Here is a 27969-nt window from a genome sequence, read left to right on the forward strand (position 1 = left end):
CCTTAGAGAAGCTACCACAAAAGCAGCTAATTACTTAATTTTGGTTTTGTGAATCAATTTTTGTATATTTTAGAAGAAATGATTCATCTCAAAAGAAACAGGAAAAGGTATGGAAACCACCTCCTTGGCTTCCATACATTTTCTGAGTATTAGGCTCATGGCTTATGATTAATAGGTTTCAATATTACATTCTGGTCAAAAACTCTTATCTCATTCTAGATAACATAAACAGGATGTTTTACAGTGAAACAGTACGGGGAAAAAGCATGCAATTGTTTAAATCTGAAGAGCAATGGAAAAAAACAAACAAAACATGTATACGAGCATTAGTTTCATAGCTTGTACAAGTGATTTTGCTTAATTGCATATCAGATATTGGTATAGTTCAGTTTAATGAATAACTTTTCAAAACACTGAAGCATTTAAGCATCGAATCTATGAAACATTGATTGGTTAACTGCATATGCAAATAATATCAATTTGGGTTAGTTACATAAGATATTTTTCATATCATTTTGAATATGAAGAAAATGGTTGATGAAAATGTAGCACAAAAATGAACATCTATTTGATTGATATAAATGAAGTTGATTCTGGAAGGTTGTTTTCATGATGAGCTAAAATGACAACACTCAATACTTCATGTTTACAAACAATGTATTCAAGTTATCGTTACCTTGAATTAAAGCCTACTGAAGTTCAGATTCTAGTGACTATTTTTATCTCAAGCTTGTGTAATGAAATGCTTCAATAAATAAATCTTACTTGTAGGTAAAATTTGTAAAAATAACGCTAAATTAAGTGAAGCGTAGATGATAATTTTGTTTTGTTTTCATTGTCAACTACATTAGCCTGTAACTAGCCTGCAATTAGTCATTAAATTTTCTTTAATCTGTATGACACTAATTATCATTAATTTGAAGTGTAAAAATCATTGTCTGGACACATGAATCTGACCAAGCTTGGGAAATTACAAAGGGATTGAGAAACCTTTTAGAGATAAGTCGAGCAATTTTCCTTTATTAGTTCAATAAAGGCAACAAGTGCAAGGAATATTAATGCAGTATACAGGGATCGGACAATAAGCATAAGCTGGTGTCAGTGGTAGTTCCAGAAATTCCAAGCCAGAAACTACAGCCTAGAAGACATGCCTCGTCTTGGAAGATCTGTAGAACTCAATAAGGATGTCTTGCAAACCCTGGTGGAGCAAAATCCCATTGTAACTGTTGAACTAGCAGAGTTCAACCATTCCTCAATACCTGTGAGCCATCTGAAATGACCATCTTTGATTTCAAGACGAAAGGTGCTCTTCCATCAGGACATGCTCGGCCACATACAATGAAGATAACATTACAAACGCTGGGGCAGTTTGAATGGGAAATGATGCCCCACCCACCATATTCGCTGGACATTGCCCCATCTGATTATCATTTATTCCGTAGTTGGAGGGAAAAATTATGAATTCTACAGACAAGGTCAGAACAGTACCGGAGGAGTATTTTTAGTCACAGGAAAGTGAATTTTGGAAAAGGGGCTTTGCAAGTACACCAGATAGATGGAAGAGCATTGTAGAAAATGAAGAAGAGTACATTTTAAATTAAAAAAGAACTTTATATCTTAATTTTGAAAAATAAAAGTATAAAAAACCTGCATTATTTATGGGATGACTCAATATAAATATATATATATATATATATATACATGATCAACCCAGGTCCCCATGGAATATAAATGTATGATGATAATGATGAAGATTACAGACTAGATTCAAACTAGGAACCATTGGTATAGATTCAAAGCTTGCAATGTTAGGAGAAAAAAATGCCAAGCCTTCTTATCTTCTTATGCCAGTAAGCAAAATAACATTTAAATGCTTGCAAAATTATGAATGATGGCCCGAAAAGTAAAAATAAAATAGTGAGTCAGTTATACACCTCTTAGAGAACACATAAATCAAAACTGCTAGTCGAAGTAGAAAATTAACAAAATGCTGAGAAATAAAATGTTCTCTGTTCAAATTAAGTTTGGACAATGTACACATCCAGGTATAAGACAGCTGATGACCACTGGAGGTTGAACTGATTCAAATGTAATGTAGATATAAATACTGTAAATATACATATATATATATATTCTCTAAAGATGAGATTAATGGCCTGAACAACTGGGTGTGCATGAAGTGAGTGAGAGGGAGAAAAAAAGGTTCTGTGTGTGGTGAAAATTCTTGTGGTAATAACATTTTGGTTTTGTAATTGACATATTTTCAAACTTTTGAAAGCAATTTGTTTTTAAGTAGCATCTTTTACTGAAATATTAAAAACATCTATATATATATATAAAAGGTAATTTTTGATCAACTTCGTGATTACCAACCGAAATCAATACTAAGTGCACTAATAGCTGTTTTAATTCATCACTGGACCTAAGTACAGCTTTCTCTCCCTTTCTCACACCAAGCTAGGAACCCTGAAAAAGGATTGTGAATGCTGCCTTTTCAACTCTGACTAAGCAATTATAAAACAACAGTGTAACTGGTATAAATATTGCTTTATAAGAAATCAATTGATTGAAAACATTGATTACACAAACATAAATTTAATTTATACATTTCTTAACCAATCAACGAGCACTTAATTTATTACACTGAAAAATGTAAATATCAATTTCATGGCAGAACAACACACATATTAATACTTTATGAACAACATGAAATGTGATCCTTACAGTCAGAGACATTATCTATAAACTCATAATTTCACTATTGTGTAATCTACATCAGCAGAAATACTTCATATCCCACCTAAACCCCACTATGGAGTACTATTGTCATATTTAAGACAGGAAATTCTCTTTTGACCACAGACAGCCAAGACATCTTTACAATAAATGGTAAGTTTGTCCAGTTGCCATGCTGAGTGTACACCCCAAAACCCATTAGTTGCACTTCTGTTAATCCCAGTGACACAGTGCTAAATATCTCCTCCACAAGACTTTCATGTTACCCATGCCTACCTCCCCCACCCAACCACTAACCTATGAATCTTCAAATGAAAATTTTAGTCTCAGAACTCAAAAAAGCTGTTGTACAGCTTATCCTAATCTTTTAGATACTATACAAAACCTAAACTCTAGGATCAGACCAAAAGCTGTGTGTCTGAAAGGATTTTTTTTTAAAAATCAATTAAAATAAATGTAATTTTGATGATGAATTTTACTTTTAATTCTTTCTACAATAGGCACAAAGCCTGAACCTTTTGGAGAGGGAGGACATTGTTTACACCAACCCCAGTGTTCGACTGGTACTTATTTTATTGACTCTGAAAGGATGAAAGGCAATGTCAGCAGAATTTGAACTTAGAACATAAAACTGTAGGAAATGCTGCTCAGCATTTTCTCTGGCATGCTAACAATTCTGCCAGTTCACCCTCATCCTATAATTTTAATACACACCTGACACGTAACATACACAGTAAATATATATTTGATAAAGCATTACATCATAAGCCCCCGAGAAGTAACACGAGTTACAATCCAGAATTATTAAATCCTATTTGGAGAACTTTGTTTTGATTTTTGTGTGATAGTAGTGGTGGAGATATAGAATGACAATATATCTACTTTTAAAAACTTGGTGGTTACACAGTTTCTTCCTTTAAACTCATCCATTACAACACTAATACCTATTTCTCATTACCAATTTTAAACTCTGCAAGAAAGAATTACATGTCTTTATTTCAAACACTTTCACACTATTATGGTCTCTATCCAGACAAATGTCCTGTAACACACTTTTCAGATAGATCATTAATCACATTTGTCTGACACTCTTCAATCTCTGAAGCCCTGCTCTTTCAGCAACATCCAGAGATAAAAGAAAATACAAGTGAAATTCCTTTTATTTAAAAAGAATAGTTAGTGTTAGCTGAATATTAACTATGTACAGCTTAGCTCAAACACATAATATTACTAGCTTTAAAAAGTACTAATAAAAAGAAAAATTATGACTAAAAATCACAAAAAACATCTTGGAAAAAAAAAACTGATAAATCCACATTATTCTACAAATTATTATATACATATACATGTATATACATACATATGAGCATATACAGGAATAGAGTTTTTTATACACAAGTATAGAGAATACTATGATAAAACATGTTTATCCCTATATGCATCAAAACAAGATGAAGCAAAATATAGAAGTACATTATTGAAAAGACATTTAAAATACCTAAAATGTTGCATGTGCCATTCGTCATTGTGGTTTCTCATTTTGGTCTTCACCTCAACAGGAGACCTAGGAAATAATAAATTGTTTTACTAAGCAATAGAATGCTCCACCCACCCTACTGGCATGATAGTGATAATATATGGAAGCAAGCTGTCTCTAGCATTAAGGCTTATGTCACTTTGTTTTTTTTGTTTTTTTTTCTTGAAAGATTTCATGATCATGAATTTTAGATATTTGTAAATGTTTTCTGATTCCCAATTTCTCTTTTGATTTATCAGATGATCTCATAATTGTCAGATGTAGACTACAATGCTCATCTAACTTAAATATTCCAATTCCTCAGTTAATAATAACTATTATTAAATAGAATTCTGTAGGTGTATGAAAGTACATCATCATCATCATCATCAAATTAGAATGTTTTTCTCTGTTAACATGTGTTAGATGCATCTTCAAAACATCAAAATCTCTCTCAATCTCGGATCATTTTAACTCTGGGATATGACAGTCTTGTATCTGACCTCACCAATTCTTTGGTTTTTCCCTGCCATAGCACCATTCCTTCCACTTACATGGAGAGAATCCACATCAATATCAACCCAACAATGCACACATTAGCTAACATCAAGCTTATTTTCTCAACTTGTAATACGGTTTTTGTGCAAGTTAATTTCATACATTCAATAAAACATATTCACTCTAGTCTTCACAGTTTTTCTGGATTTAATTGCATGTGTTATTACCATCAGTAACAAATTATCTATATATTTTTTTATACAGTCAGTTCTTTTCCTGGAAAGACAGACATTTCGTTGTTAACAGCAAACTTCCTCCAGGCAAAATAGATATGAATTGCTAAGTAGATAAAAATACATAAAATTTGTAATCCTTGACACTAATCACATTACAATCATTAATGAAACTATTTTAAGTTGCTCTCACCATATAAACCTTGTTATAGATACCAGTCTAATTTCATATTAAAATAATTGGTATACGATTGAGTAGCAACATCTGATTATGAGATAGGAGCATCTATTTCAAGAAAATTTATTAATATTGCTTTCAAATTTTGGCTCATGACCAACAATTTCAGGGGAAGGGATAAGTCAATTAGATTGACCCTAGTAACCAACTGGTACTTATTTTATTGAAAGGATGAAAGGCAAAGTCAATCTCAGTGGAATTTGAACTCAGAATGTAATAAGTGACAAAATGCCACTAAGCATTTTGCCCAGCGTGCTAACAATTCTGCCAGCTCACTGCCTTAGAAAATTTAGTTATATTAAAACTCACACCATTCAACACTGTTTAGTATAGGTGTTGCTAGAGAAACTACAGCGTATTTTGTTATACAGAAATTAATAAAAATACCATTATGCTAATACATATGTACATCATCATCACTGTTTAACGTCCATCTTCCATGCATGCATAGGTAGGATGGTTGACAGGAGCCAGCCAAGTCGAAAAACTACCCAAGGCTACGGTGTCTGTTTTAGCAGGGATTTTACTCCTAACACTCAGTCCACTCCACTGAGTGGACTGAGTCTTTTTTTTTTTTTTTTTTTTTTTTTACATGGCACTAGCACAGGTGAGGTCAGTTGTGGCATGATTTTTACAGCTGGATGCCCTTCCAAATGCCAACCACGCTACAGAGTGGACTGGATGCATTTAACGTGGCACCAGCACTGGCAGGGTAACCAAGTAACTTGCAAGACAAGGAATTATGAGAGGGGCAGGGGGCATTTGAGGTGAGGAACTTGTGTCAGAGGATGAAAGGTTAGACTGTGACAAAGAGACAGAGAGAGAGAAACAGGTGTCTTGTCACAACAGAGAGGGCATTAGATGAGGTGATCCAGTATCACATGATGAAAGGTTAGAGCGTAACAAAGAAATAAAGAGGCAGAAATGGGTGTCTTGCTATAGAGGCGGTATGGTTACCTAGAGAGAGAGAGAGAGAGAGAGAGAGAGAGAGATAAGAAATAAAGAGTGAGAGAGAGAGGTACAAGAAAGAGGTCAGAAACAAGTGTGTTGATGTAAAGGAGATGTATTTATGTATATTTTTTTGTCTGATTAATAATGCAATTTAATTCAATATTATTGGCATGTCAAATAATAAGCCTTATGCAGAGATTGACTTGCAACACAAATTATGCATGCATTGATGCAAGAGACAGAATTAGCCTTTTTCTGTCAATGATGGTGCACAGAGAATTTTAATGAGCTTGTGGAAACAGTGTGAACATCAGTGCATAGCAGTGTAGGGTTTCTCACCTGGATCTAGTTCTATGATGACGAGGCCTGGAATGTGATCTTGACCTACGAGGAGACCTTTTTCTTGATCTGGATCGGCGACCTCTAGAGACAGAACGACGCCGAGAACGTGATCTTGAGTGTCTTTTGGGGCTGGGCCTTGGTCTTGAGCGGGACCTTGAGCGGGTCCTTGTACGGCGTTTAGGTTTGGACTTAGATCGAGAACGAGAATGACGCCTGTGGCTTTTTGATTTGGACCGAGAACGGCTTCTCTTTTTATCTGTGATTTCTGAAAATGAAAACAAGACAATGCATGAGAACTGACAAAAAATTTCTTTTATATATAAAGTGGGTTTGAGAACAGAAAGACAGATTTCTTAACATGGCTAAAAATGATTTGTCTTAGAAAACATGGCTGAGTGCCAATGACTAAAGATTTCAAAGCTATTTTTGGCAAGAGATAACTCCTTAGAAGAAATGGTTAAGTGCAATTTCCAGACACATGTCTAGAGGCCAAACCTCATTCTCTGAATCCTGTATATCTTAGCTACAGGACCATCTTCAAGCTGTTTTATCCATAACTGAGGCCCTTGATAGGCACTATCACCCTGGACAAGAGCAGACCTAAAAGTAGTGGTGATTAAGGGGTAACCCCACACTACAGAACTCCTGAACTTCTCAACTAGAGTCACACCATTGGACGCAGTTTCAGAACTTCTCCACAACTACGTTTAAAATCACTGAATTCACACAACCATTTTACTTACATAAACACATAAATACCGTCTGTTTTCTCTCTCTATCTATCTATCTTTAAGACACCAATCTCTCTCCCCCTATTATACTTTAGCCTCTCAACGAGCACAAATTTGCTGACTCTGCTAGTGTTGGTGCCACATAAAAAGCACAGTATACTCAGTAAAGTAGTTGGTGTTAGGGAGGGTATCCACATATATTTGAGTTGTCCAGGAAGTTCGTGCTGATTTTTAAAGGAAAGAAAAAGGTCAATAAATACTTGCCATTACATTTTTAATCAACCAAATATAAACCATTTTGTTGCACAATGCGTCTCCATCTTTCCTTTAACTTGAAAATACCCTCTTCCCAGAACTGAGGTGGTTTCATGGCAAATAAGTTGAAAGGTAAGCTACTATAAATCAGCACGAACTTTCCAGACAACCCAATAGAAACCATGCCAAAGAAGACAACAGAACCTGGTGCAGTTCTGTAGTTTGTCAGCTCCTCTCAAACCATCCAACCCATACCAGCATGGAAGATGGATGTTAAATGATGATGATGATGATAAAGAAACAGGAGAAAAGCTAATGACAAGAGCTTCTGTGTAGTTGCACTACCTGCTATATATCCCCCAAATTACACCTTATGCTTTATAAAACAAAAAGAAAAAGAAATTATGCACTAGATAATATGGCCTTAGATACACTGTTGAACATTTTGCAGATGGATTTAGTACTGACAGTCTGTGCTGTGTACTGGTATTAGGCCATTCAGTAACTACACAACTTTCCATACAAAGAATTTTACAATGTAGTTGCAGATTCTTCTTAGTGTGGTATACTTGAAAACACGGTGCCACACAGAGTGAGACATCACACTGCTCACACACACAGTGTTTCAATACAGTCAGTATTGCTTCCTGTCTGCAAGGGCTTAAGTAAAAGACAATGGTGAGAAATGAATAAATTTTGGTTATTGGTCTTCCAGATCAAGAACGACTTGAGATGAAACAACATCAAGCAGAATGCTTCAAGAAGTACTGCAAAAGCAAAATAAAATAAAAACAGCCTTGAATGTTTACTTATTTATATTGAAAGCTGAGCCAAAAGCTATATATATCTTTTGCTTCTCTATTTCCTTTTCCACTACAGTTAATTTCCACTATCAATTACCATGTAATTAACTAATTAATTATTCATACTCAAGAAAGAAGAAAAAAAAAATGAAGGTGTATTTACCTGGCTCTACAGCAGCTAGTATAAGAGACTGAGCCTCTTTTACTTTTTTCATAGCTTCCTCCAGTTCCCTCTGTGCTGTTTCTTGATTTTTGTTCACTGGTTTCACAATGGAACTATTAGCATGGCTAACCCTGAAAGCATTTTGAAATATGTTATACTTAGTAAATACATTAGAAAAATAAGTCTCAAACTAAGGGAAAGCTAATTCACACAGAATATATCTTCAGCTGAAATGAGCAAGCTACTAGTCTATTTTTCCTCCAGTTGAGAGCAACAGGAAGTTTTTACATCTCCGTAGAATAACATTTGACTAACTTTGAATTTGATATGCCAGGATATTAATTTAGCTGTAGAAAAGCATTTTGACTACCTAAAATATTAATTGCCAAAGATGTGTGGAGAGCAATGAGATTGTATGTGTGCGTGCGTGTGTACATAATTCTTTCACTGATTTTGGTCTTAGAACTAGGGCACTGTCTTCAAGGGCTTCAGTCTTAGGTATTTATTTCATTGATCTGCGTCTTGAATTACAGGTGTAAAGGGTCATAAATCAATATCTGAATAGCACAAAACTATCACAAGGTATTCTTTTTTTATTTTTAAATATTCTCATTTCTTAAGGCTATGGGAGAAAGAAGACACTTGCCCAAGGTGCAGTGCATTTGGATTAACCTTGAAAGCTCATGCCTGTGCTCGCGAGTGCACGATGGAAAATGAAAATGAAATGTTATGACAAGCAGTTTTATTTATTGATAAGTAAATTATGTATTTAATCAAGATAGTTTGTAACACGTTAAAAGTTAATCAATTTCATGTTCATTGAAATTCAAATTTCATAGCAACAGACAATAATGCAATTTATTTTGTTTTTTCTTTACAAACACCAAAACTGAATTAAAATACAAAATATCAACAAAAAAAAAAAAATCAACTCACTTGATAGGTCGCCCCCCTAACATGGTGTTGTTATAGGTGAGAACGGTAGCAACCGCTCGCTGGTCAGTGAACTCTACAAAGGCACAACGGGTCGGCATGTTCTCCTCGCCAGCCATACGGACATACTTCACTTCACCCACTTGACTGAAGAAAGCTAAAAGTTGTTCAGCAGTTACCTGTAATAAGAGAAGAATAAAAAGCATGAACCAAAGATGTTTAATCCTTTCATGACTAACCCAGCCACAGCTGGTTAATATTACCAAATCACCCAAAACGACCTATTAATATTTTAATGAGAATTTCACCACAAATCTCATTAGTACATTTGTGAAAACACATGGTTTCACTATGTAAACAATTAAGTTACACTGTCCACCAATATTGTACATGGTGTTTGAGTGCTACAAATTTTTAGAGACTTTTTCATTTTTTCCATTTGATTTTCTGGAATGCTTCACTCTCGACAAAAAATAGATACCAGTTTCATGTTGTTGAGCAAACTTGTTGATAAATAAAAAAAAGTTAGAGCTGTTTCATTAAACCAGTCTAAATTCATGATTATTTTAGAATTTAAGTGAAACACATAATGGGTGTATTTTGGTTAGAAATATAGTAACAAAAGGGTTAAGCAAGATTTATATTCACAAAGTATTTTACAGGTGAAATAAATATGTAAAACAATCTTGCATTGATTTTGATGACAGAACATTGTAATTTCAAAGATCATTCAATATATTCACAGATTGAATTTCCTGGGCAAGTGTTTTCTACTATAGATCTGGGCCAACCAAAACTTGTTGAGTGGATTTGGCAGAAGCAAACTGAAAGAAGCTCATCATATATAAGAACTACACAAATCATACTAATACAACACTACCAGTCACTACCCTCTCCTACATATCTGAGCAACAATAACATCTTTGTTCCATCTCCCATTTCTCTATGGTATTTTGGAGGTCCTAACTCCAAAACACCAAAGAAATACGAAGTAAAACTTCAACTGTTCTTCTGTTTTCACTTTTGTATTTCATTTTACATTGTTTTACCTTTGACAAATCTTAAACACACACATAGAGGCATGTGACTTAGTGATTAAGGGGTAAGATTCGTGATCATAAGATTATGGTTTCAATTCTTGAACTGGGCGATGCGTTGAGCAAAACACTTCATTTCACATTGCTCCAGCTCACCCAGCTGGTAAAGGTGAGTATTCCTACAATGGGCTGGCATCCTGTCCAGGGGGAATATATACACCACAGAAACCAGAAACCAACCTTATGAGTATGACTCAGAAAAGAGCTTTATCATTTTTATTTTATGTACATACACACACACACACTTATATATGTATGTATGTATGTGTACCTGTGTGAGTGACCTCAAATTTCCCTCATCTTCACCTGCTTTTACTGGTTGTAAATAATGTCCTTGCTGTTCATGTGGTTGTGCCATTTGCTTACAGTGCACCATAAAAGTATGTCTGAGCTTCTCAACATGTTGCATGACCATTGTAAACAAAAGGCTCATTCATTCAGTGTTGTTTATTTCCAATTCTCCACATAACTGTGTGCAGGCTATTTGCTGTTTGACAGACACAGAGACTATTACTTCACTTAGAAACAAGTGAAGGTAAGCATCAGGAAGGGCATCCTGCCGTAGAAAACTTTGAACCAACATACCCTTGTCTGACCCATGCAAGCTGGAGAAGCAGATGTTAACACAAAATGGTCCATCGCCACTCTGATATAGATAAGGAAATATTCAAAATGAAAAATCATCACACAATAAAACAAATATATTTAAATAACATAACTTACAGAGCTATCTATATTAAACACATAGACAGTTCGTCTAATTTCCTCTATTTTGCTGGGGTCTGTGGTTCCTGGAAGAGGTGGATACTGAGCTAAACCAAGAGCAGTCAAACGAGGATCATAAGTGGTAATAACTTGTCCATTTCCTTGACCAGTCATCTAAAAATTAAAAGGATAATATTAATCACAAAATTGTATTTGATAAAAGCAAGTGAGACAATGTAGATGTGAAAAGCCAAAACTGTATAAGCAAAAATGTTCAGTGATGTTTTGGGTTACTTTATATAACACCTGATCATTCTATGCTATTGAGTGAGAGAGGAAACAGTGTCTTCTCTGAAAAGTAGTCAAACTATGAAACAGTCAGTTAGGATACTACCCTATTTCTTTCTGCTCATCAAAAGAATAGAAGTGTGCTTACATTCTTCTCAAAACCAGGCTTTCAACTTACATGTGTATATACATGCATATACACATTTACACACTCATACATGTATACACACTATCATCATTCAATCATTTACTGTCCGATTCCCATGCTAGCATGTGTTGGACATATGTATACATATAAATAGGTGATCTATCTTATTCTTTTCGCAAAGAAATAATTAGAAAACAGAAAAGCCAATTAACTACTACCAATTCCTGAGGTAATGTCCATCAAAACTCTCTCTCTCTCTCTCTCTCTCCATGAACTTGTATTCCATACCTTATCCCTATTGCTATTATTACCAACATCAAATATTGCAATATACCATTGGATAAAAGCAATGTTTATCCTATATAAAGATCAACATATGATTATGTGGAAGGAAAGATTATATACTTCAACCAACACAACTAAAGAAAGAAGATCATCACATACCTGGCTGACAACATTACTAGGCCACGTTGGTTGGCCAGGAATCATTCCAGCTATAGCTGAAGGTGCAAGCTGCAGAGCGGTAGTTTCATCTGGAATTTTCCCTAGAGATGAAAGAAATGAATACAAGATGGGTAATTTTTTAAAAAATTAAGGTATTTTTGAAAATAACATTTATGACATTGTTTTGATTACTTAAAATATTAATTTCATTTATTTATTAAAATATAACAGCTTTAATGAAATTTGATGATTTATTTGAGTAGGTGCAAGCATAGGTGGGTGAGTAGGTGCCAGTGTGGTTGAGAAGCTTGCTTCCCAATGATGTGGTTTTGGGTTCAGTCCCAATGTATGAGACCATGGGCGAGTTTACCAAATCCTTGTGAATGGATTTGAGCGACAGAAACTGAAAGAAACCCACCATATGTATATGTGTGCATGTGTGTGTGTCTGTACCTTTGTATTGATATCATGTGATGGTCATGAATGAGCATCATACAAGTGGTGTTGTTCATGTAAAACATGGCCAGGAAAAATTAGCTTGCTTAGAAACAGGTGAGGGTTGGCAACAGGAAGGGCATTCGACCATAGAAAATCTGCCTCAACAAATTGTGTGACCCATACAAGCTTGGAAAAGTGGATGTTAATTGATAATGATGATGAATGTATTTACAACACGAGAACCACCAGAAAGTTGCTTGACATGCTAGAAATAGAAACCAAACCTCCCTCAAGTCACACCTTGCTGTAGTAAAAAAGAAAAAAAATTCTCATCTGATAATATAATCCTTAAATATACAAAAAACAGTCACAGGTAGAATGTCATTGATCATAGGTATATTCAGTCAGAGCTAACTTGGGGTTAAACAACAACAAAGTGATTATATTTTCATGCAAATGAAAGTAGTTGCATATGATTTTCAAGCTATAGTTCTCAAGTTCAATGCTAACCTTAGCATCCCCTATGTTGGGATTAATGCCTATTTTTTTGTTGTAAACAGATTGTGCCCCAAAACACTGGTGTCATAAAAGAGTATTATTAGTCTATAGGCTAATAATGCTCTTTTTGTTCAGATAAGATTTTCTAATAATTTAATTCAAACTAATTCCAACATCATCATGTCCAGTTTCCATGCTGGAATGGGTTGGACGTTTTGACAGGATTTAATGCATTAGAAGAAATCTTACTCCAGTGTCTCAATTTTGGCATGATTTTCACAGCTGGATGCCCTTCCCAACACTAACAACAGTGTACTAGGTCATTTTGTAATTTGTAAGACTGTGGTGCAGCCTTCTGGCTTGCCAGTCCTCAGTCAAATCGTCCAACCCATGCTAGGATGGAAAGCGGACGTTAAATGATGATGATGAAGAGGTCACTTTGTAATTTGCAAGACTGAAGAGCACTCTACACCAAGAGGGGCAATAGGAGACAGGGTGTACACTTTAATCAAGTTAATGAGGTTAAAATATGATGGAGGAAGAGCAGGAACAGGTTTACTGCTTGTAGGTGAGATTCACGGCTTTGTATTTTATGTAAGTGGATGAGGGAGGATAATGATGAAATGCCAAAATGCGACCACATGGTAACATGTCCAAGTGATGTAGAGAGAGAGAGAGAGTGGATACTGAAGAATCAAGGAGTGTGGGGAGAAGGTTATGAATGTGTAGGAGGAGAGTGAAGTCAATATAAAGATTGGGGATTGGGATAGTCAATGTAGGCAGGATGGGGTGGTGGATAAGAATAAGGAATGGCTGCTGACTGGAAGTAGCACAAACAAGCACCCTTGTTTCCCATTCATTACATTCATCACCATCTCCTTCATCTCATGTTTAAATCCACCTCACTCCTCAACAGAAGAATCAAAGCAGGTGATGAGTAAGGTACAACCTTACCCTTCAGCCTCCTTTGATTCTTCTGTATTCATGCTGTCTTCTACATAATTACCATTTCTACCTGCTTTGGAGGGGTTAGTCAAACAAATCAAACCCAGTACTTATTCTTAAGTCTGGTACTTTTCCTATTGGACCCTTTTGCTGAACTGCTTCATTACAGGGACATAAACAAACAAATGGTGGTTGTCAAGTGGTGATGAGAGACAAACACATATACATATATAATGGGCTTTCAGAGTTTCTGCCTACCAAATTCATTCACAAGGCATTAACTGGGCTAAGCTATAGAAGGCGTCACTTGCCCAAGGTACAGCACAGTGGGGCTGAACCCAAAAACCATGTAGTTGCAAAGTAGGCTTCTTCACTAAACAGTCACGAGTGTTTAAATTTATTCTCAGATTTGTTCTTGTTTTATAACAGATAGTTGCTCTGTTCTGGTATTTATCTGCTTTGTAGAATCTTAATCTTTTCTGGCTTTTGTTTCATTTGTCTGCGAAAGACCTGTTGAGTCAAGTGAACTCATTGTTGTGGCTGATGCCAGTACCACTGACTGGCACCCATGCCGGTGGCACATAAAAAGCACCATCCAAGCGTGGTTGATGCCAGTCCCACCAGACTGGCTCCTATGCTGGTGGTACATAAAATGCACCATACGAACGTGGTTGATGCTAGTGCCACCTGACTGGTCCCATGCTGGTGGCACGTAAAAAGCACAATTCAAGCGTGGTTGTTGCCAGTGCTGTCAGCATGTAAAAAGCACCATTCAAGCATGGTTGTTGCCAGTACTGTGTGACTGGCCCTCGTGGCGGTGGCACATAAAAAGCACCCACTACACTCCCAGAGTAGTTGGCATTAGGAAGGGCATCCAGCTGTAGAAACCTTGCCAGATCAGATTAGAATCTGATGCAGCCTTCTGGCTTGCAAACCGTCCAACCCATGCCAGCATGGAAGGCAGACATCTGATGATGATGATGTCTGCCCAGAAATAAGATATATTCTTGTATTATAACAAGCATGCTTCAGAACACTGAACCACATGTCAAAATGAAGCTGTCATTTATCTCTCATCACGACTGCAGATGTTGCTGGAAACAAAGAAAAGGCTCTTTTCCTGGTGAGCTTAATGCTCATCCCTCTATGCCATAGAGTCTATGGCATAGATAAAGATGTACCCCATAGAGTCTATGGGGTACATCTTTATCCATTAATAATCTTTCTAAGTACATTTATAGTAGACCCATTTGTCTCTTTCTCTATACACAAATAAACACTTTCTAACCAATTAAAAAGAAAAGAAAAAAACAACAAAATGTTAAACAAAAAGTAAAAAAAATGTGTGAAATAAATAGAAGAGATAGAAGGGAAAGATAACAATAAAGACAAGAAAACAACTGAAGTGTTAAGTGATAAGCAAGAAAGATATTGAAAAGAAAAGAAAAAAAGAGTAAAATTAAAACAGAAATTAAATATTTCAATTAAGTGCTAAAAATTAATTCTGTGAGCGTTGAATTGTGTGGAAATTAATGTGAATTATTTAGATATTTACCATCCATTACTGGCACAACTATCAATGCTCTGTCAATGAATACTGTATTGGTTAAATGAAGGGCTACACCAACACTGCTTGGGTCTTCGAACTTCACGTAACATACTCGAGCTGATACTTGGGAGTCAGATTCACTGAAAGTACAAAACAGATACAAGTAAATATGCCAGTATCAAGACAAAGGACATAGAGCTAATAGAAAAATAGCCAATACATACACAAAGATAGAAAATAAAAAACAGTAATTGCATTTAGTTGAAATACTTAGATTATAAGAGCAGATTTCAGACATTCACTTTTAAAAGCAATTACTAAACTAAAATAGCATTAATTTGGAAGAAGATTAAATAATTAAGAGAAAATGTTTGTTACACAACAGATTGGTGACAAGTCATTACCAGCTTATTTTAGTAGTTAATTAGTCAAGCACCAATGCATGAAGCTCACAAAAACTCTTATTAGTGTAATATACTAATTGATATTGTATCAGTATCGAGCAGGAGCTGAACTGTATTATAAGCAGTATAGCACTGTTGAAAATTGGGTCTTTTGAATTACTTGTGTTAATAATGTTTTATTTACTCCTAAAGGACTTTCTTTAAATAGTTAGATCTTACAGAGAATGGTAGATTATAGTTAATGAATGTGATAGCAGTCAGTAAATAAAATATAATAATAGCTTCATGCCAGCTAATTAATTAGAAAGTTAATTAAAAATTTATTGAAGGTCTTAAAGATGAACTGATGTATTTTTCTCAAATCATAAGAGACTTGACAAATTCATTTTATGAACTTCACTCAGAGTTTGAGCAAATGCCATTTGCTGGCTCTAATATCTAGGATATTGTTTGGAATTATGATTTGTGGCAGCAGAAATGAACTGGTGTAGATATTAGTCAACCACCACAAAGCTCTATCCTTGTTGCAGTATAGTGGCTTGTGTGTCTCAATAACCCTCACAGCTATGACAATGGACAGCAAGTTCTTGGTAGGGCCTCTCATACTGGATAGGTCAGGATAGAGGCCAAACTAATATGGACTACCTCTTCTTAGAGGTAAAAATGGGTTTGCATAGGACCAACGTCCCTTGTAAGGGAAAAAATACAGAAGCATTGATTGAAAACCAACAAGACCTTGGAGAGGAAGGCCTTCCCTCAGGGAAACATATGAACCCACAAAGGAGGCAGAAGAGAGAATGCTCCAAAATACTGATGCAGAGCTGAAAAAGCAGAGATCCAACTGGAGTGAAGCAGAATGGACAGCCAAGAGTCAAGAACAGTAGAGTAAAGTTGTCAATGAACTATGCTTCATAGAGAGTGAAGGTAACTAAGATATTAATGAAACTTTTGAGAATGAAGTCAGAACTATAATTCCTTGTTCACTGCTTCAGTTTCCTTATTGTCCACTTTATTGTGAGAGAGAGAGAGAGAAATAAGGCAGCACCAAAATATTAGGGAATCACAAGCCGTTAGGACAAAGGACACATTAAAAGTATTCTAGAAAAGTGTTTCAGAATGATAGTTGACTTTCTTAGATATAGGGAAATAATTAGGAAACAGAAAAGCTAGAACATCTTCAGTAGATTCATAACAAAATTAGCTGATTATTTTTACCCCATGGGTCTTTCACTTCAGTCATCCTAAGCTTTAATCCACACTTCAAATATCTGTGAATCATGCTGTCTCACAGTTAAGGCATATTGGATCTGTTTTGCTGTCTTTATATAATCAACAATTCTGATAGTGAAGACACAGAGGAGAATTGATTAATAAATAGCAGTCCCAATTCTAAAGAGTTTATTAGAGGGGGGTTGGCAACTTAACAGTGTGAGCTTGTTGACATATTTAATGTTGCAGTCTTATGGCATGCAAGTAGTCAACCAAACAACAACGCACACCCCAGAGATCTATTTATCTTTTTCATGTATTATTTGACCAGTATTCAAATTATGACCATCCTGTTATCTCTTCTGGTATATAATACTTAGGATTACTTGGTCAAGTACATTTAGGCAGTTTAAGAGGAGACACCTTCATAGGCCAAGCTTTTGATGTGTATAGAGTCTGTCTTTGAGTGAACCAGATAGGCAAGACAATATTTAAGGAGTTCTGGACATGTAGTTTCAAGAGTAATATGAACAAAGGAGATCTTCAGTTTTAGTAGTTTTATTTCCATGTAAGTAGTTTATGAGTGTTATGGCAGTCATGAAGCTGAGATTGTTGTGCAAGAGGGATTAGAAATTTCTTTGAGAAAATGCATGGCGTAGTGGTTAGGGTGTTACACCTATGATTGGAAGATCAAGGTTTCCACTCTCAAACTAGACGGTATATTGTGTTCTTGAGCAAAACATTTCATTCCATGTTGCTCCGGTCAACTCAGCTGCAAATGAGTTCTAGCAACAGCTAGAAAGTTAATCCTGTGATACTGCCGGTGTCCCATTCAATTACTTATACCTCCATGAAAACTGGGTTAAGCTCTGACTTTATGAATCCTTCATGACTGATAAATCCCTTCGGGGTTATTATAATATTGTTCTTGAGAAACCAGGGATTATCTTTTTTCTAGGGGTATCAGTCATGACCTTAGTGACCTTTTCAGATATATTGTACCTTGGATTACATAATCCAGTAGGTTGCTTCTTTTTTACTAGACAGTAAGATGTTGTATGAAGGAGATTTGACTACTATTTCTAGCAGGTCAAGGACCATTTAGAGCAGCATTTTCCAACCAAGATTCCTCAAAACACTTGGGTTCCATGAGAAATACTAATAAATACATTAATTACAGGTAAAATTATTTTTGAGCAATTTTCATGTTCAATTTTATGTTTGCAATTCTATTATTAAACATGCACAGACAAGGAAATCATATCATTTGTAAGCAGTAAAGAGACTAATGGAGAATTGTAAGGTAATTTGATCTAAATGCGGTCTCGGTTAAGACAAAATTCCTTAAGCCAATTTTTTGTGGAGTCTCGTGGATTTAGCACTGCCAAAGATAGTTTTATGGTCTGTTCAATCTCTTGGGAAGTTTATGAAAGAGAAAGAAAAAGATTAATAAAGATATACATTGATTTGTAATGTAGGGGTTGCCTGAGACATGAAATGTATTGCAAGGGTTCCCCAAAAGTAGGAAATGATGTAGAGTCAACCTTGATGCTTTGAAGTCAATGACGCTTGGAGAGCTACAGAAACTTTTTAAATGTACTAATTGAATTGATGAGGGTTAAGTGTTAGGATAAATCACTATAACACTAATTCAGTGATTCCCAAACGTTTTTGGGCTGCCGCCCCCTTGACACCCAGGCCACATTCCTAGCACCTCCACCCCAACTAACCATCACAAACATAGACCTCTTTCTACAGCAAATTCAAAGCAACTGTACTTCACAAATGAAACTTAACCTAATGACCCCATTATTTTGTTGTATTCATATAAATCACCACCCTATTTTTGCCTCACATTTCTTCAACACCCCAGGGGGGCAATACAGCCCACTTTGGGAACCACTACTCTAGTTCATCAGTGTTTCTAAGGAAGTGTTGAATTTTTTTAATTTATATCTCTAAACAATAATAATATAAATTGAAGGAAAGGTAGACTGATTAACATCATGTCTGTATTGTTTCAAACATATTTATTTAAACCACTCATAAAGTAATACTCTGCATAGTCTTCCTAGAAATATAAACAAACATATCAAACCAACTGAAAATGAATTATTTCATGACATTTAACCCTTTAGCATTTAAACCAGCCATATCAGGCCCAAATTCTCTATCTGGTTTATGTTTAAGCTAACTAGCCTCTCACACCTACTCTAGAATACCATTCTAAAAATATGCAATCACATCATCAAAATCCTGAAGCTACAAGATAATACATGATTAATTCAAAATGATGTGAATAAATAAGCATTACATTTGACAGAGTCATCTGAATGCTAAAGGGGTATATTTCATCTCAAGTATCATACACACACACACACAATATTAATGTTTGTTTTTATGTCAAGTTATAATAAAAACAATTTAACATTAAACTGAAGAATTACTCAATATTTCTATTTCTTTTTTTTTTGTAGAGTACATGTTTATTAAACATTTACAAGATGCGATAGTGGCTTGAGAGTTTCAGCCTGGAGAGAGAGAGAGAGAGAGAGAGAGAAAGAGAGAGTGTCTGGATATCAATATAAACATCATTTAAAATGAACTGAACGTAACTTCTAGGAAGCAAAAATACAAATCCAAAAAGTAAATGCATTGCTGTATTTATTAATGAAATAAAGAGCAATTACTAAAAATTACTAAAACTTGAAAATAGGTATATTAAAAACCGTTATTAAAATCAAACTGGAAAAGAATTTGTGCTTGAAAAAAATCACTAAAAAGATTTAACTGGTGTTAACAGCTGCACTACCACAGGAGCTTCTATATAGGTTACTTGATGTACAAGAAATAGCAACCAAATCTCCCTCAAACCATATCCTACTGTTTTTAAATAAAGAGCACATGGTCTCCGAAACAGAGAAATATGGGATGGTCACAATGAATGCATTTGACCTTAGCTCTGCTTGATCAGAATTGACTGGGGTTAAATAACAATGACAGCTGCCAGGATCACCGATGAAATGTGAGTTACTGGGGAGCTTGTATAGGGTTGCACAACCTGCTTGCATAGCAGTCAAATCTCTCCAGTATCATAATCTACTGTCTTAAAAAAGAAGGATTCAAGAGCATGTGGTTCTATGGGACACTATACTAAAACAAAGACAAGATGATATCATCATTGTTTAATGTTCACTTTTCCAGGCTTGCATGAGTTGGACAGAACTCAGAGGCAAAATTTCTTCAGCCAAATGTTCTTCCAGTCACCAACCTTCATACATTTCCCTATAACCAGACACATTTTTCACAGAAGAGTGGAAACAAACAACATTGTATGACAGTGATGCCCATTTACAACCATTGTATGATATCAAGACAAGGGTACACACACATACATACAAACATATACATGTGTGTGTGTGGTGGGCTTCTTTCAGTTTCCGTCTACCAAATTCACTCACAAGGCTACTGTAGAAGACATTTGCCCAAGGTGTCCTGCAGTACAATTAAACTTGAGACCACGTGTTTGAGAAGCAAGCTTCTTCCACATATAGACACACGTGTAAAAATGCCTTTTGTATGTTTGCTCAATCAGGATTGACAAGGTGCTTTAAAATATGCACAAGCAAAATTATTTATGTTATTAATTTTCACAGATGAGGGGAAACGGAATTTAGCAAGACCCACAAAGACATGGGACAAGGTAATGAAGCATGACCACCAAATGTTGAGTCTCATTGAATGATTGAGGCCTTTGGCAATTTGCTGTGCTTGAGAAGACACACCAAGCCAAGTGAAACCACAGTCGTGACCAGTGCTGGTGATATGTAAAAGGAACCCATGCCAGTGACACATAAAAGCTCCTCCTTTTAATCATCATCATATTATGCCTCCTTCCCATCCTTCATGGGGTGGATGGGTCATCTCAGTTCTTATTCAGAATGTCTTCTGAGATAGGGTGGGAGACCACATCTTGCTTGTGTTTCATTTTGGCATAGTTTCTACTGTACAGAAAGTACTCATTTTATTATGGACCAGCAATAGAGAACCTGCCTTGTTCCCTGCAAAACTTGAGTCCTCTCTTCTCTATGTTGTTTCTGTTCTTTCAAGGCAAACAAGGTAACAAGATTGAGAGGATGTTAGGAGAGGAAGTAAGGAAGAGAGAGTTATTTTATATGCTGGTTGTTGGTAAATAGATTGAATAAAATGTAGAATTAGCAGCATAATGGTGTTGCAATGAAGATGGATGACTACAAAGGAGAATGAGTGATGGATAGCAAAAGATAGGTGATGCTACGTGAGTAGCAGAAGAGAGGTAAAGTGATAAAGGGTGACAGTGAAAGAAACAAACACTGATAAGAGCAAAAGCCATTCTTCATTAGACATGCAGCACGGTACAGTGGATAGGGGAGAAGGACCAGTGGTAGATGTAAGGGTAATGAAGAAGAGGTTCAACAGATGGAGGTTTAACAGGAACACAATGAGTAAGAAACCTAATATACATTATAACTTACATCTCAACCACCATTTGAGCAACCATGCTTGCAACAGTGGGCAGGGCTTTCCTAAAACAGCATGTCACCACTTACCATGGGCCTTTGGGAGATTTAGTTGCTTTGTCACAAGTCTTACTAGGGTTTCCTGTTCCATATCTTCCAACCACTTCAAATAGAACTTCTTTATACAACTGACATTCTCTATATGAATGTCTACACCAGCACAATCTTCTATCTTGTACATTTCAGCTGATTCCTCTTATATCCAGATTTCCTCTCAGCTCATTCGAGTTCTATCCTAATGTTTTTTCTAGCTATCACATATCTTCCACAGTCAAAGCCCATGTCTCACTATCATGCAGTACTGCACTTTGTGCACACACATCAGGCAATCTATCCTTTACTCTGTTCCAGCACATACAATAGCTCTTGGATTCTTTGTCATCGAGCCCTGGCAACTGTACTTGTGTAACACCCTATTACTGCTAATTAGGGACATCCAGGTAATAAAAGCTATCCACTACTCCTAGTGAGTCTTCTAAGTAATTGAAGAAATTTATTCTAATGTATTCTTACTGCTGACTGCTCCCATGCATCTGTCAGAGTTTACTGCCACTGTCAACTTAATATCCCACTACACCATTTGTGCATTCATTGTTTGCACTGATTATGAAGTTTAAGAAAAGTTTTCCTTGAAGCCTTTTGATTGATGTTAACTTCATAATTCCTTAAACGTGGTGAGTGAAACAGGACATCATTTGGATGACCAGTTTTCAGAATATTCAGAACAACACTCAATTAATTCACAAGGCATTTCATTCAATCATCTCAAATGCTTTCCTATATCACAATTCAACCACCCTCCATAAACAAAAAAAAAAAACACCCTAATGTTTACTCTAAGTACATCTTCCCCAACAGACATCAAGATAGTCTCCTAGTCCACCTCTATCCATGTCCATACTGTCTTCTCTACTTTCATTCATTTTACAGCTGCTAATGATGCTCCACCAGCACCTCAGAACTATTTACCATATTTGATGGCACAAAAGATGCTCGGGTATATTAGATCGGCTCAACCGTAATATTTTAAGTTTGGTACTGATTTCTACTGGTCTCTTTATTCCAAACTGCCTGGTTATGAGGGATATAAACAAACCAATACCAGTTGTCAAGTAATGAGAGACAAATACAAATGATAGGCTTCAGCACATTTTCCATTAATGAAATTCATTCATGAGGTACTAGTCAGCCTAGGACTATAGAAGAAAACTCTTGCCCAAGGTGCCACACAGTGAAACTGAACCTGAAACCATGTGGTTGAAAAGTGAACTTCTTAACCACTCAGTTGTGCCTGTACCTAATTTCCAGTCCAGAAACAAAATGACACCACTATTTTTTTGTTCACGAACATCTCAATAAGAAAATTCCATTCTCATTTACATATTCATCAATATTCCAAACATAACTAAAAACTGCCACACATCTACTGAAAAACAGAAATATAGATTTTAGTAGTTAGTGATCATTTATAAAGCTTTGATACAACTATGTAGAGTGGCTTCCATCTCAGACTGAGAAAAGGAAAACAAATTTAACATATTAAGAACACTAGAGAGATGTACAAAAGATAATTAATGCTTGTTAAATGCTGCTTAGTAGCCAGAAATATTATAGTTAATAATATTTCTTAGCTCCTAAGAAAAATATTTTCATTTTTTAATAGATTACAAGTTCTGACAATACTGAACTATGCCTGACTAGTTTGAAAACTTGTTACATTAGAATTGAAAATCATCATCATTTAACATTTTTTTTTCCATGCTGGCATTGGTTGGATGGTTCAACAAGAGTTGGCGAGCTAAGGAACTGCACCAAGCTCTAATGTCTGCTTTGACATGGTTTCTACAGCTGAATGCTTTTCCTAATATCAATCAGTAACTTTTATCTCAGTAGTTTTATTCAAAAGGACATTGACTGAGCTTTAATGTGTTGTTTTTCTTTTCCAAACTACTTACAAAAGTCATTAACCCTTTAGCATTTAATCTGGTCATATCAGGCCCAAATTTTCAGCCCATTTTATGTGCAAACTGACCAGATCCAGCCTATCAGACCTACCCTACAATGTCATTTTAAAAATACACAATCACATCATTGAAATCTTGAAGCTATGAGATAATGCATGATTAATTCAGAACAAATAAGTATTACATCTGACAATAGTCTGAATGCTAAAGGGTTAATAAATGGTTTTTGACAGTGGGCTGAGTAAGTTGTTTTCCTATGTTAAGAAATGAAAATTGAGCATAATCAGCTAAAAACAAATGAGAAACAACTAACATTTCATCTCTTCCTAAAATAGTGGTTTCATGATCCCATACAAATGCTGAAGATCCAACCAACATGTGCCAACATGGAATCATAAAAATAATGTAAAAATAAGAATGAAACTCAACTTTTAACAAACATTTGAATATTAAACAAAACTTTTGAATGACTTTAAGTTAAAACTGTATCAAAGAAGTATATCAGTCACCAGACAATTGGCTTTAAGAAAAAAAAAAAAAAAAGCATCCTCCCTTTTTGTCTCAAATTAATTTATTCCCTTTAAACCATAATAAAGTAAAATAGAAGCATAACAAGACTGAGGCAAAGACAAAGATAACTGCACAAACTAAAATACTCTGAATATTTCATAAATAATGAACTTAGAACAACAGTTAAGCCAGGTAAGATAGACTGCCATCAAGATCAGTCCGTCAAAAAAAAAGAAAGAAAAATGCAAACGATTAATCAAAAATAATTGAAAGTAGCAAAGCTAATGAAATCAAATAACTAGAACAAACATTTTAAAACATGCTTAAAGGATCAGAATTTTGTACAAAACTCATACAATATATGAATGCTTTAACAAACCACATGTCAAGTGAAAGAGAGAAAAAAAACGGAGATAACTATTTTTAAAGCTACATGAAAATATTGTAAAAAAATATGGAGTTGTCGTTAATTTTATATCAAAGAAATCATATCACTAAGAAATACTAATTTGTATATAATCTCACTCATTAAATATTCTTGACCTCTTTCTCACTACTATCTATCCATTGTGTCAGCTTATCTTAAGATTTTTTCATACCTATATAAAAATTATACAGAAATACAAGTTAGTTGATTGCTCAAGTGTCTAATTTTGTACCAAATACACCCACCTTTCTCTGCCAAACGAATCTAAGCTAGCTACATAAGCAGTGAGAGACAATCCTTATAAATATGCTTTTTCATATTTCCATTTCAGTGGCATAGCACACAATTTGGCTGCTCTATACTTTAAAAATATGTAATGCTTTATTTATCCATATTGTTTTGAATTAACCATGCATTATCTCATAGTTTTGAGGTTTCAATGATGTGATTGTTTATTTTTAGAGCGTCAATGAGGGTATGTGTGAGGCGCTAGATATGGCTAGTTTGAATGTAAAGCAGGTAGAATATCTGGGCCAGATATGGCCAGTTTAAATGCTAAAGGGTTAATAAACAGATGTATATAATGGCCACACTGTTATGGTCCATACACAACCACTGTTCTTTTTTCCCCAAAGCTTGTAAACAAGAAAACCTAAGTGGTTAACAAAAACATTACACTGGTATCTAAAAATTACAGAAAAATTCTCGTCATTATCAATTGTTAGACATTTTGTCTGTAATCTAAAATTATACAAGATAAACATTCAAAGAACAAAAGATGCCTTTGTGCAATATATGACAACTATTATTGTAGTTAAGAAGCTTTGCAACTATGTGGTTTCTGGTTTAGTCCTATTGTGCAGTGCCCTGAGCAAGTGTCTTCTATAGCCTGAGGTCAACCAAGGACCTCTGAGTCAAATTTGGCAGACGGAAATTATGTGGGAGCATGTTGTAAGGACCATTCCTGTTCTAAAGTGGCAAACTTTAAACTGTTACCTGATCTATCTCCACCACATAATCCTTGGGAGCCTCCAGGAATCCATTCTATTGCAAATATTCTGACAAGATTTCTGACCAGAGAATGACACTAGACAAGGAGAAACCTGAAAAGAAATATGGGAATTGCCCTTCCTCCTCTTGAGAGCTTCATCAACTGCAGGTGTGCATCTTTTGTTGTTATTACAAATGAATTTCATTTACCTTTCTATCTATGAATCCAAATCATTCCACACAAATCACTGAGCAGTCACTTAATCTTGTCCAATTGGATCACCTTCTTCTGCATGAAATTTAGTCTCTAGACTCTAACATAAAGCAAATCTCTCCAACAGTGTTCTAACCATCACAATGATACAGTGTTCACTTAAGCCACTTCTCTTCTTACCAGACTCTTGAAGCTTTTTCTATAAAGAGTTTACTCTGAGATTAGAAAATATGAAACCATTCTATTGCTGTTACACACAACACTTGGTGGAAACAATCAGAAATGACCATTTTTAGTTTATCTCCAGTAGTAAACCATCAAATCAACTAAAAACTTTCCTCGTTGATCTACTAACTCTTGATTCCAACCCATCTGAGACCACCTCTTGTTCTACACTTCACTCTTCCTGTTTTAAATGCTTTAAGTTAAAACCCTCCATCAAAATATCCTTCTCATTTATCTTTCAAACACCAAATGACAAATTTACTTTACTAAATTCTTTATTAATCGAAACAAAAGCAGAGTATTTCAACAGGAATATGGTAACAAAAGGGTTAAAGCAACCTTGCTGACATCAACAAAGCTTGTAAGAAAACTACTTGCCTATAGGCTTTATATGTCATTAATTACTGCACTGGAAACTTTTAAAAGCATATTCCACTCCAATATCAATAGAGCTTCACTTCTACACTGATGATACCAATATATATTATTCTCTTCCTTTCCACATACAGGCTTTAACCACACACAATCTTATCCTTTCCAACCTGACTCGCACATCTGTAAAAACTAACACTTTCTTTCTCCAAGCTTAGATTTGAAACTGAATCTAAGCTCGGAGAAAGGAAGTGTTAGTTTTTACACAACCTTCTGCAGTGGAAACTCAACAATTTAGTCTCCTTCAACAGCATCTTGCAACCACTCCATCACAATGTCTGACAAGCTCCCCAAAGAAGGCACTTTACACAGCCAAAACTGCATCAAAGCTTCAAATAATCCTTACTTTAAGAGCTATTTATTTGCACTTGAACAGTGTACACATTATACATACATTCTAGACTGTATCTAAGAAAAATCCATCAAATAGGTCATCAACACATTACAACCACCACCAAAGTTTGTCTATTTTCACTACCACCACCACAATGGCTTCTGAATTTACTTATTCAATATAACTAACATATTGAAATCTGTCTCTCTTCTCATCACAGCCAGTGTTTAACCTGTTAAAGTCCCATACTAAACACTAATAACTCTCTCATATTTGTTTCCACCTATAGTTAACTTAGTGTTAAATATTCAACGCAGTGAACATCAAATCCTAAAAAATAATTGCCATGCCTATAAACAAAAGACTAAGATGAATACTATTTCAATCATTTCGTTAAGTATTGGATATAATTTGGGACATATTTCAATCTTATTAGATCTCTTCAATGAAGCATAATCATCAACGTACTAGTAATGTAAATGAAGCACCAAATATTAAATGTTAACACCCACTTAACTATTGTCTATCACGCGGATGGCGTCTGTGAGTAATTTACCCTTTAGGTTTTTCAAATATAAGATTAATCAGCTAATTTTATCCAGCTATCTTTCTTCTAATTAAGATATCACAAAAAAATCACTGGCCATCTTGAAAATAACTATAAAGAGGGGAAATATGTATAGTAGTCGAAATAACTAAAAATTATTAGAATGGAAAGACACATGGCAGAACATGGACGAGCCATTAAATTTTACGTAATGTTTACAGAAATGGCCTCCATCATTTTCTTGTGGTAACACGTCATGGAGATTCAGGAGGTGGGGCAATAGCCACAACCTTTCTAAGCCCTCGCAGACTGATGAGATGATGCAAGCTGTGGACAACCTAGGCATCTGTAGGTAAAACGCGGGCAGGGTGGAACTAAGACTAATTTGAACGCTTGCAACAGAATGAATTCCGCTAAAGACGCTCATGGGTCAGGTAGGTAACTCTTCATGCATCAAGAATATATTGATGAAGCTAACAGTTTGATTTTAAAAAGAAGCTTTGCATCGTGAGTTGAGAATATGAAGTTTATTGGTAAATTTATAGTTTCATAACAGACTCAATTTCAGTACTAAATTCCCCCCCCCCCCCCCCGCAGTTTTAGGAGGGGGGCAATTGTCTTAGTTGACTTCGTAAGCTGTCGG

At 35.4% G+C, this 27969-nt stretch overlaps 2 protein-coding genes across 3 annotated transcripts in view; one reads left to right on the top strand and one right to left on the bottom strand.

The window, feature by feature from the left end:
- Positions 1–27969, bottom strand: part of LOC106879189 (uncharacterized) — a 38942-nt gene that overhangs the window by 6305 nt on the left and 4668 nt on the right. The window contains exons 4-10 of the mRNA XM_089356899.1: positions 15518–15651; positions 12082–12182; positions 11220–11375; positions 9403–9578; positions 8467–8597; positions 6512–6779; positions 4235–4300 (exon numbers count right to left, since the gene is read on the bottom strand). Coding sequence (XP_089213025.1) covers positions 4235–4300; positions 6512–6779; positions 8467–8597; positions 9403–9578; positions 11220–11375; positions 12082–12182; positions 15518–15651 — 1032 coding nt within the window. The remainder of the gene's footprint in view (positions 1–4234; positions 4301–6511; positions 6780–8466; positions 8598–9402; positions 9579–11219; positions 11376–12081; positions 12183–15517; positions 15652–27969) is intronic.
- The window catches only part of LOC106879194 (small glutamine-rich tetratricopeptide repeat-containing protein beta), a 39062-nt gene continuing 38426 nt past the window's right edge, over positions 27334–27969 (top strand). Inside the window, exon 1 of one of the 2 annotated variants that reach the window (XM_089356120.1) lies at positions 27334–27760. The gene's annotated coding sequence lies outside the window, so the exon portion shown is untranslated. The remainder of the gene's footprint in view (positions 27761–27969) is intronic. The other variant, XM_089356115.1, reaches the window with a different exon arrangement.

The sequence above is a fragment of the Octopus bimaculoides genome, chromosome 8, assembly GCF_046866305.1.
Source record: "Octopus bimaculoides isolate indiv1 chromosome 8, ASM4686630v1, whole genome shotgun sequence".
NCBI lineage: Eukaryota > Metazoa > Mollusca > Cephalopoda > Octopoda > Octopodidae > Octopus > Octopus bimaculoides.